Consider the following 11235-nt stretch of genomic DNA (forward strand, 5'->3'; position numbering starts at 1 on the left):
ATGTTTCAGTGAAGTTTGGGTCTTATTGTGAAGTATCTTGCTAAACCTCCACAAAATCCTTAGGCCAGTGTGATCACAGTGAACAGACAGTAGTGCTGGAACTATGGGTGCTGGGAATGCTACCGCACTCTCTGGCTTGAAGTAGTAATAACAAACATCAAATGCATGGTTTCCATCGTCAACACCCCCTTTATATAAATTGTTCCAGCACCCCTGTGGACAGATGTCAGCTACAGCTGAAAACATTTCATAAGCCTACTCAAAAATGCTAGGGTCATCTCTGTTGACATTTACTGACGCTCATGCTGAGTTGTTTGCTCACTCAGGCAGCTGCTGCAAGGGGAAGTCTCACCTACAGTGCTGCTAAAAGCTTATGAAAGTCACTGCATGTAGTCCCTACACTCCATACCACCCCTGACCCTTGGCAGCTGCCCCAACATTGCATAGAGAGGTGAGGAGGCTTGGGTCAACTGAGTGGGAATCCTGCAGCTGCTGCAGTCCACCTCTCCCTTCCATTGTCCACCTCGCCATCCCCAGCTCAGAACTTGAAGAGCCAGTGCTGGTGTTCTTGGTTCCCCTCAATATATAGTTTTCAAGTATGAAAAGTAGCTTATATAACTAGCATAAAATGTCACTCACAGAGATTAACTAGACGTAGCAGTTGTTGACAGACCGATTCCTTTTTAAGTTGTTGTAAATCAACATAAATATGTGCATCCCTTAACGAGGCTAAAAAGTTTTGAAGGAGCCCCTCGATAAAATGACCACCCTGCACCTGTAAGCGGATGGGTATTTGGCTGGCTGGCCAAACAAGGGAACTGTGCTTTAGGGCTTGGGAGAAGGAGGAGATAGAAAACTGCTGCAAAGGGTCAGTGAGGTCACTGACTCGTCCCCCAGGAATGAGGCATTAAAAAGGGGCAGCCCTGTACCTTAACCCTCCCTTTTGCATGAAATGGTGTGGATCTGCAGGCACAGTATTGTTTTGGGAGAATAGGCAAGCATCCAAGTTGCTTGAGGGTTCACAGCTGGGCTTCAGTGGTGAAGCAGTTCTCATTGGCATGCAAAGAGGGGCATGTTATGGGATCAACTGATACAGCTGCTGTATGCTGTGCGGGCCCATCACTGGCCACCAAATATAGTTGTGGTACACCTTGGGGAAAACAATTTGGGAATGCTTAAAGAGGTGGAACTAATGCTCAGAACAAGGAGGGACTTGAGGCTGATCCTTGACATTTTTCCAGGAGTTAACATGGCATGGTCAGATATTCTTCAGCACTGGGTCTGGCAGGGAGCCATGAGGCCCCCAAGGTGGACAAGGCCAGGAAGTATGTGAACAGGGAGGTGGCCAAATTCCTGGGGACCCTAGAAGGGGCAGTAATTTCACATCCTGGCATAGTATATGGAGCACCAGAGTTGTTTCAGGAGGATGGGTTTCACCTCTCAGACTTGGGTGCTGTCATGTTTTTGACTGATATAAAAGAGGGCATTAGGTGAGGTCTGGGAATCTTACTGGGTTTGGGAGGAAGCAGCCAAGCTAATGGTTTTCGCCTCCTTGTGGCAGATGTTCAGTGCAGGTACTCCATAGGAAATATATACAGTGACCAGATAAATGGTTTGGAAAAGCACATAAAAAGCGGTGTTGGTAAAGGAGCGAATGGGGGCTGGTTGGAGACTGCTATGATTGGTACGGCACGGAGCCAACCCCTATTATTATAGCCCACCTTAACCCTCCTATGAGGAAGGGGTGGATGGTAAGTTCCTGGCAATGGATTTGCTGGAGGGACCTGGATGGAAAAAGGGGGAGCTGGTAAAAGCCTCCTGGTTAATTATGGAATAAACATGGGGTTACCTGCACTGTACACTTTTATCTGCCGGGTAATCCCAGACATCTGATTAAACCTATGTCAAATATCTCCTGTCTTTTTTCCGGTATAGCCAGACAATGTTGGCATCTCATGACTGCCCAGGTTGAATGTTGAGTACAGAAGGAGCCAGTCACTGAACAGTAAACATATATTACTCGACTGCTTTATTCACTTTGCACCTCCCAGACTGGATGCTGAATGAGGGAGGAGGATCCTATGGAAATAATATGTTGTGATGCAATTAGGTAGTGTCAAAAATGCATATGCACAGGAAGATAGAGATGTGATTGTGCCTGCAGCCTTAAGCATTTGCTTATAGTTTGAATTTCACATTGCAACTTTTACAATTTTAGCATTGTTTTAGTTTGACATATTATCTATTGGATAAAAGACAGCTATAGAAATACCAAAAAATAAAATAATTTCTGTTCATGCATATCTAAGTAAATATTAGGTTTTGTAAGTGTAAACTTCTTGATAGAGAGCCAGGATTTTATTGTTGCATGCCAGAAACTTCCTTTATGACTTCAGGTAAGTCACTGAAACTAATCTAACAAATTTATTGAAGCATGAGCTTTCGTGAGCTACAGCTCACTTCTTCGGATGCATAGAATGGAACACACAGACAGGAGATATTTATACATACAGAGAACATGAAATGGTGGAAGTATGCATACCAACAGGAAGAGTCTAATCAATTGAGATGAGCTATCGTCAGCAGGAGGAAAAAAACTGTTTGAAGTGATAATTAAGATGGCCCATAGAAGGTGTGAGGAGAACTTAACATAGGGAAATAGATTCAATTAATGTAATGACCCAACCATTCCCAGTCTTTGTTTAGACCACAGGTAATTGTGTCTAGTTTGCATATTAATTCGAGTTCAGCTGTTTCTCTTTGGAGTCTGTTTTTGAAGTTTTTTTGTTGCAAAATTGCCACCTTCAAGTCTGTCACTGAGTGGTTAGAGAGGTTGAAGTGTTCTCCCACTGGTTTTTGAATGTTATGATTCCTGATGTCAGATTTGTGTCCATTTATTCTTTTGCGTAGAGACTGTCCAGTTTGGCCAATGTACATGGCAGAGGGGCATTGCTGGCACATGATGGCATATATCACGTTGGTAGATGTGCAGGTGTACGAGCCCCTGATGGCGTGCCTGATGTGATTAGGTCCTATGATGGATAGTCTGTATCTTTTTGCGGATACAGACTAACACGGCTGCTACTCTGAAACCTGAAACTAATCTGTGCTTCAGTTTCTCAGGCTGTAAAATGGGGATAAGGTCTACCTTTGAGAATACTATGAGACTTGCATGAAAGACACAGATTAGTGAAAAGTGGTACAAGAAATAGTATGGTTTCATATGAATAAATATTTACCATTCCAGCATTTTCATAAATAATCAAATTTAATGATTTTTTTCTCTGTGAATAGACTTAACATTTTTCCTTCTAAATTAGGTTTTCTGTCAGTGTTTTCCATCATATAAAACACTTCTGTTCAATTTGTTTTTCCATAAGCCTGGATATGCCAAAAAGTCAAAAAATAGGAAGTGTTTAAGGATAAGAATGTCACATTGTATGTTTATGGCTGCTATCTCCTAATGTAGATTAGTGTTTGCAGGTATTTTTTTCTATAAGAAAAATGTGAGTATTCCATATAAACTGGCAAATAAATTTAAACCCTTTTCCATAAATACTTGAATTAAAGAACACCAGATGTTGCACAGAAGCTACTGCTGCTTTGTGAACATTATGGTATACACTTTCTAAACCCACAGGAAGCGTCTGAGGGGGAAAGTATATTAATTAAGTTCAAAAATACATTTTCCAGCTATAGAAAAATCTCCAAAGAAAATACCTTTTGATCTTCAGCAATGTGAGCAGTCTGTCCCAGCAGTCTGGGAGCAGCATGCACCGTTGTCACATGGGATCTGGATTCAGGCTTCAAGTTCTCTAGGCCAAACCAGCCTGCGAGTAAGCCAGCTGAGGCCCATTGGAGATGGAACATGTACGTCTCTTGGACCATCTCCTCTGGCCAATGTTCAGAAAATCGCAGACTGTCTGCAAAGGGAACAGTTTCCCGGCTCTCCTTGACCTGAGGAAAGATTTCTGCGATATAGGGGACTTGGGAAGAAGGGAAATTACTCACAAGCCCAGAAAATCATCTCATCAAACAAGAAATATGACCTAAACAATATGGTCTTCTGCTAAGATGTTGAGTTTCCCTCACTATTTTGTAACATTTTCCCTAGGGCTGGCCAGAAAACATTTGTTTCCAAAGAGGTTAGAGAGTTTGAAATTTTGTTTTTATTCGGATATGGAATGAGGGGGAGAAACCCACCTAGTGTTGCCAGTAGCTTGATGTTTAGGGCACTCATCTCCAAACCAGGCATAGTAGGAACTTGAACCTGGGTCTCCCACATTCCAGGTGATAAACACTGGGCTATTAGCAGTACTGGGTTTGGAGTTTCTTTCCCCCTTCCTTTCCCCTCTACCCCACAAAATCCTCCTGGATCTGAGATGCCTTCTCAATCAGTTTTGCAGTAAAGTGAGGACAACGTCGTGAGTGGTGAACAGTCTTTCTAATAACTGCCGGTTGTCTTCCAACATATGAAGAACTAGGAATTGAAAATCACAGGGTAGGAAAGGAAAGAAACACCATCTATAGTACTTTAACCCTAATTACTATAAATTCCTCCTCTTGCCTCCATGACACCCATGCCTCCCTTATCTCTTCATACAAGAGACACAAACCCCAATATCATCCTTGCCCTTCAATCTGACCACGTTACCCTGCTCTTTAAATCCCTCCAGTGGCTTTCCTCTGCTCTGCTGCATCAAATTTAAACTTACCCTTGCCTTCAAGACCCTGTATAACTCTGCACCTTAACTCTTATCCACCCTTCTCTCTATCCATCTTCCCTTATCTCCTCTGCTGTGCTAACAATGCCAGCCTTGATGCCTCATTCCACCTGCTTCTCTCACAAATTCTACTCTCTATTCCTTTATCCAAACCACCCTCTTTGAGCTAGTCCTCAAGGTTGCTACCTTCTTCATGTTCAGATACTTACTAAAAGTTAACTTCTACTGTGACTCCTACAGGAAGTCAGGTGGTTGCTTATTACTATTTATCCACAGTCTTGTCATAACCTCTATTTAAAAAAACACAAGTGTGTTGTATTTTTCAAACTGTTACTAAGATGTGACCATTTGCTACTTTGACTACCTTATTTACATATGTACACTTCTCCTCTACCCCTTCGTCTGTTTGCCTTTTAGACTGAAAAGTTCTTGGAGACAAGGAGCAATGTTGTCTCATGTTTGGAAAGCACCTAGTACATTGTGAGCACTATTGGAAATAATAGTAATGACTTCAAAATTTAGTCTCTAGAGCTCTATCAGAAAAGGAAGATGAACAATATTATCTGATTTAACAGTAATTACCCCTCTAGCCAAGAGGAGGTGGCCTTGTATATGAGCCTTTTTTTGAATTATTTTAGACCAATATAGCAAATATGCAGTGAATGTAAAATTGTAGTATGTTATCCAAGCCTGGAAGATGTGCAGACAATCTATTCTTAAACAGAAACATCAACAATATCACTCATATTTAACAATAGGGCAATTGCAATGGTGCATATTTGTGATGTTCTTATCAATAGCCCCATAGTCAAATTCTTCCATGCTCCTTGGGATGACGTGAGATTTTAATTTAAGACAAATGTGTGGTGAGCAGGCCTGGTAACATTTAAACTTGTATTGTCTTGGGGTTTGGTTTGTTTTTTAGTAGGCTGGGAGGTCCATAATCTGTCACTAGCGTATCTTGTAGTATGGATCAGGCAAATCTACACAACCACCTTATCACCATATAACATTTCTTACTTATTTTTTTATTTTTTGTATACAGCCAAATTCCACTGCGGCTGACAGAGCAACTGCTAGACTAGCAACACACCCACTGTTAAAGACAAAAATTGCTGATATTAAAGGTATGAAATAGACAATCTCATCTTGTTCAAATTCCTGTATTTGTTTATGCACATTATCTTGTTCTGTCCCTTAAAAATGGTGTTTTGGAAGAGGTAATATAATTACACTCTGTCTCAAACAGGGATACTTGCCTTAGCGCCACAGATGAATTTTAAAGGTTTTACAATTATATTCTGAACACCGAGGCTCCTTTTATTCTGTAAGGAACTGAATTTTTAATAGAGAGAAAATATAAATATATATAGTGTGTCAATAATGAATTGACTTATTATAGCCTGAATATGTTGGTCACTTCTGATTAATATTAAATTGCTTCCATATTTGTCTCTGCTTTTTAACCCACAGTAATAGTATTTGCTATTCTGGAAATTTCCACTACATGCATCCGACAAAGTGGGTATTCACCCACGAAAGCTCATGCTCCAATACGTCTGTTAGTCTATAAGATGCCACAGGACTCTTTGCTGCTTTTACAGATCCAGACTAACACGGCTACCCCTCTGATACTTGACAGTATTTGCTATTAGGTGTATGCACTGTTTGCTAATAGGTGTATGTACTGTTACACACTTGTATTACCAAACTTAAGTCAACTAGCTAAGATGAAGTCACAGACCTAAAATAGTTTTGTAATATTAACTACTAAACTGGTTAATAGGTGTAAAACTCTCAATTGCATAGCAGCTAGCAGAGAGAGGGATTATATAATTCATAAAATCCAGAAGCCTCTGCTAAATTGGTGCTGAATCATATTTAGGGCAGCACCTATATTGACTCTATAAAGACTCTATATTGGAGATATTTAAGGGAGGTTTCCAAGTATCCTAAGGCAGTTTGCACTGTTTCCAGTATGGACATAGCGTGCTTTTCACCGCAGCACTCACATACCCTACACACCACCGCTAGTGGTGTACAGTGTAGACGTAGGCTAAAAGAAGATTGAGGCATGTTGGTTGTGCTCGCTGTTGGGCTGAAAGCAGATATGGAAAATTCCAGGGCAAAGGGTGAATGTTCCAGAAAAAATTAGCTTGTGAAAAAAGGTTATGGTGGAAATAACCTTAGCTAATGACAGGCACTGCTAGGTGCCTATAATTATACGTGTGTGTGTGTGTGTGTGTGTGTATAACATGTGTGTTTGCAGTTTTTCCACACTCAAAATATCACCTGACATTAACTTGAATCAGTGAAAATCATCTGATCCTGAGAAGTTCATTACATGCAATAGGAGCCCTCACTCAGTTCTGATTTCTCCACTTTTCCTCTTTGACATTACTTCAAGCCATTTCAGCCCCTACTTTTACTTGCTAAATGATCTAGTGAAGGCACCAAAAATATCTCATACTTGTTCAGCATAGTGGATCTAACTTGCAAACTTAGTGTCATAACCACTTGAACGTTGTTTTAACTAATGTATGTACTGTATGATGCTGCAATAACTCTATTTGCTATTATTTTTGTAGCTGCTGTAAAAGCCTTTAAGGATGCAAGACAGAAGCCACCTAAAACTCAATCTTCGTATGAGCATAAATCAGAAGAACAGCATTCTCAAAAGCCTAAATTGAGGCAACATTCTAATAGCAATATAGATAATCAGACACATACACTAAAACAGCAAGAAGCTAAAACCAAGATGAATGTGAAAACAGCTACTAACATAGAAAATAAACAAATCTGTGAGAGCGAATGTGAGCAGAAATCTTCAGAAACTGAAAGAACAGATTCTCTGGGTGATTTGTCATTACAAACTTCAGAAGAACATGCCATAGTTCAGGATCAAACAGAAACGACAATTGACTGGCCAAAAAGAAAAAAACTTACAAGTGCGAATAGGTTCAGGATAACAAACAAATCAAAGAGTGATGTTAGTGATATGGAAGAATTTGATAACAAAGAATATTTTGATGACAGCACGGAAGAGAGGTTTTATAACCAGTCATCCGATTCTGAAGATAGTGATAGCGATGATGATTTCTTCATCGGCAAAGTAAAGAAAAAGAAGAAGAAAGTGGCACATAGTGACCTTTCTTCAGCAAAGGAAAAGAAAAGACTCGAAGCATTACTAAACAAAACAAAGGACTCAAAGTCTATGACGATGCAGGATGTCCTCACAGAAGAAAGTAAACCAAGTGCAAAAGCAATGAAGTTGGAATCCGTATTTTGCAATTCTCTGTCCAGATCTGATCAGAAATCCAAAAATATGAAGAGGTATTCTTTTCCATTTCAGTTATAGAAATTATAGAGTAATTATTATGACTTGTAATATTTCCATCAACTGAGCAGAATTTCAGCCAATCACTGCTCAGAGTATTTGGATTGACATTTTGTATCCAGTCACATCATTCTTCCTTGACCGTTATGCATTTTTCAAATTCTTCCCTGCTCAGGAAAGTTATTTGTGTCAGTATCAATAGAAAGTTCTAAAAAGATGCTCACGGCAATGTTAACTGCTCCTGAGCTTCATAAAAGCTGAACTCAAAAGCTCAAGATGAGCCAACAACCAAAATCACAGTTATATACAAAAATATAAATTGTATATAGTTCTTGCATTGGTTTCATGTCAGTTTCACTTCAATGTTAACCAATAGCAAAAGCCGTTTATTGCTACCATATCCTAGTGCCATGTAGATTATCCAGCAAGTATGGTGGAATTGGCCATATTTTCCAACAAATCTTTTATTATTATTCTTTTCTTGAAAGATCTTTAATATTATTTTCTTGTTTTTTAGAAATGTTAACTATCAGACTTCCAAAAACAGAAGAACAGGTATGTATCCATGGTACTGCTGCTCCATTTGAATTCCTTAAAATGCCAAAGTAAAACCTGTCAAGCTACACTTATCCCTGTAGGGCTAATCACAGTGAGGTATTCTGGTTTGTTTCATATTTCAGTTTAGGACTTGTCTGCATGAAAACAATTAGTTTGCGGCAAGCTGGAGTGGGAATCTACCTCCCTACTAGCCTGTGTGGACCCTCTTGACATACATTAACAATATGTTAATGTGCTTTGGTTTAGTTCCATTTCAGAGAGGACTAGATCAAAGAATGTTATCAAACCGTAAATGTGCATCATCAAGGTCTACATAGATAGTTAGTCTGCAGCAGGGTAGATTCCCACCCCATCTTGCCACAAACTAAATGTTCATGTAGACAAGCCCTTAGTGAAATTTATTTAGATATTTCTGTTTGAGTCGTCAAGAGATTGCACTTGTCCTTTAACTTGTAGAAACTGTTTGATGTTATACGTTTCCATGGTTTGAAATAGTTATCAAAAGCAAGCATCCTACAGGTCTGTACTCTGCCACCTTTCCCCACGTTAATATCTTACTCCATGAAACTACTCATGGAAAAAGGTACAATCTGAGTGTGAGTAAAAGTGACGGAATACAACCCTTAATCTCATCAAGTGGTTCATCCCAGCAAATTATTTTAGCCACTTGAATATTTTACCCAGATTATGGCTCATTCTGCACTTTTAAGGATTAGAATTTTTTTTGCTGCATCAAAGAAATTATATGCCGATCTCATATTGAAAGCGCTACTCTAAAATGGTAATTAAATTCCACACAAATTTTGCATTGAAAGAGAGCCTTCTGCCATCTTAATCATATCATCTTGAGCATATCTGCTCTTCATGAACTAGCAGTTTGCTGATTTGTGAGAAGAGGGATAATCTTCCTTCCTCCTTAGCAATCTTTCTGGGTATTAAAAAAAAAAAGTATAAAGTATAATCATGTGTTCATATGTATATATTGTGCGTGTCTCATTAGGAATGGATATTGGAGATTATATGGTATGTCTCACATATTATATATTGGCTTAGTTATATTGGCTTCCAGTAAATATCTACCCTTATTTTAAGGTATTTATAGTATGTATTACCTGGTTTTGTATATGTTCATGACATAGTTGCATTTAATGTTTTTTATTGTATTTTATGCACAGCTTTTCCAAAAAATGAACTACGGGTAAAGAGAACACACCTTGCTAAAGCTGCAGGTATAAAGTATGAAAATAAAAAAGAGCATTTAGAGCAACCACTTCATCCTTCGTGGGAAGCAAGCAAGAAGCGTCGGGAACAAATATCTCAAATTACAGCATTCCAGGGGAAAAAGATTAAATTTGATGATGATTAAACTTTTTTAATGTAAATTCATATTGTTAAAGAAGATTCTTATAGTTCCCCTCTAGTTCGGTATCTACTTTTGAGCTGTAACAACTTGTGTTTTGACTGGACCTTTGTGACCCGGGTGTTGTAGATTGATAAGAGAATATTTATCTTCTTGATTGAGATGATACTTGCAAAATTGTTTGGAAACTAAACCTTTTACAGTATTTGAGAACTCGTGCCTTTTTTAAATCATATTTACATGTTTTTATAAACTAAATAGTATCCTAATCCTGAGAAATCGGTGATGTAGTCTTTTAAGGTTTTTTGGCAAGGAAAAAGCTATTCCAGATTTGTTTATAATGAAGATTGAGCAAATGAAACAATTTGTGCTATATTAGTTGACTAATGGGGATGTCACACAGTATATGATTAAGAGTTCAGTTCTATAGTGCCACCACCTATGAAACCCACAATGAAGTCAGGAAGGGGTTTATGGAGCTATTTTGTGCTCTGTAGTAGTTGGGAGTTTTGACTTGCTTCTCTTTCCTTTGTGGGGTTTTGCATTATGTAAGGTACACTCCAGAGAACTATTTAAGGATTTCAGTATCAGAAGAGATGGGAAGGATAAGTGCTCCTAGCTAAGAAAACGTAGTTAAAATAGTTCAATAAGCTGTATGTTTAAAATATCAAAATATTTACTCTTATCTTAGCTGGAAGAAGTTCAGAGCTCTGTTAGCTCTGAAGACATTTGCTAAATTCCATAAATGCATGAAGGAAGCAGAAATGCAGATCAGTACTGTGTATGGCAAACTCTAAATAGCAATAAAAACTTGCCATCTAAAAAATGTTCATCTTTCTTGATTAATCAACAATTTTGATAACTAAAGTACACAGTTGTGAACATTCCTGTATTGAAAGGAAAATTCAGTGTGCCCCACTCAATTTAAATTGCACGTAGTCAGAGAATTAGGATCCCATCCTCCTGATTCCTAACTACCAGAATCAGTAAGAAGAGTATAAATTTAAAATGTATTAAATGCTATCGATTTGTTTGCCAAAGATCTTGGGGTTTTTTTATATCCCTAACTGTTGGAAGGGCATTTGACTGTATTGGATGGAGCTATCAGTTTAGTGTTCTGAAGTTCCTGGGATCGTTATATGAAATAGTGGTGTGGGGGAGGAGAGGATTTTATACCGGATCGTAAGAGTTCAAGACATCTTCAATAGCAATAGACTCTTGTAAAAGTAATCTTGTACTAGGTAAGCAGCCAGTGG

At 38.7% G+C, this 11235-nt stretch overlaps 1 protein-coding gene across 2 annotated transcripts in view; it reads left to right on the forward strand.

Moving 5' to 3' along the window:
• Positions 1-10805, forward strand: part of SRFBP1 (serum response factor binding protein 1) — a 127913-nt gene extending 117108 nt beyond the window's left edge. For both annotated transcript variants that reach the window (XM_045022131.1, XM_045022130.1), the window contains exons 5-8: positions 5770-5851; positions 7313-8057; positions 8579-8616; positions 9795-10805. In XM_045022131.1, the coding sequence (XP_044878066.1) occupies positions 5770-5851; positions 7313-8057; positions 8579-8616; positions 9795-9985 (1056 nt within the window). In that variant the 3' untranslated portion in view covers positions 9986-10805. The remainder of the gene's footprint in view (positions 1-5769; positions 5852-7312; positions 8058-8578; positions 8617-9794) is intronic.
• Positions 10806-11235: the final 430 nt, after the last annotated feature.

This window comes from Mauremys mutica, chromosome 6 (assembly GCF_020497125.1).
Source record: "Mauremys mutica isolate MM-2020 ecotype Southern chromosome 6, ASM2049712v1, whole genome shotgun sequence".
NCBI classification, from domain to species: domain Eukaryota; kingdom Metazoa; phylum Chordata; order Testudines; family Geoemydidae; genus Mauremys; species Mauremys mutica.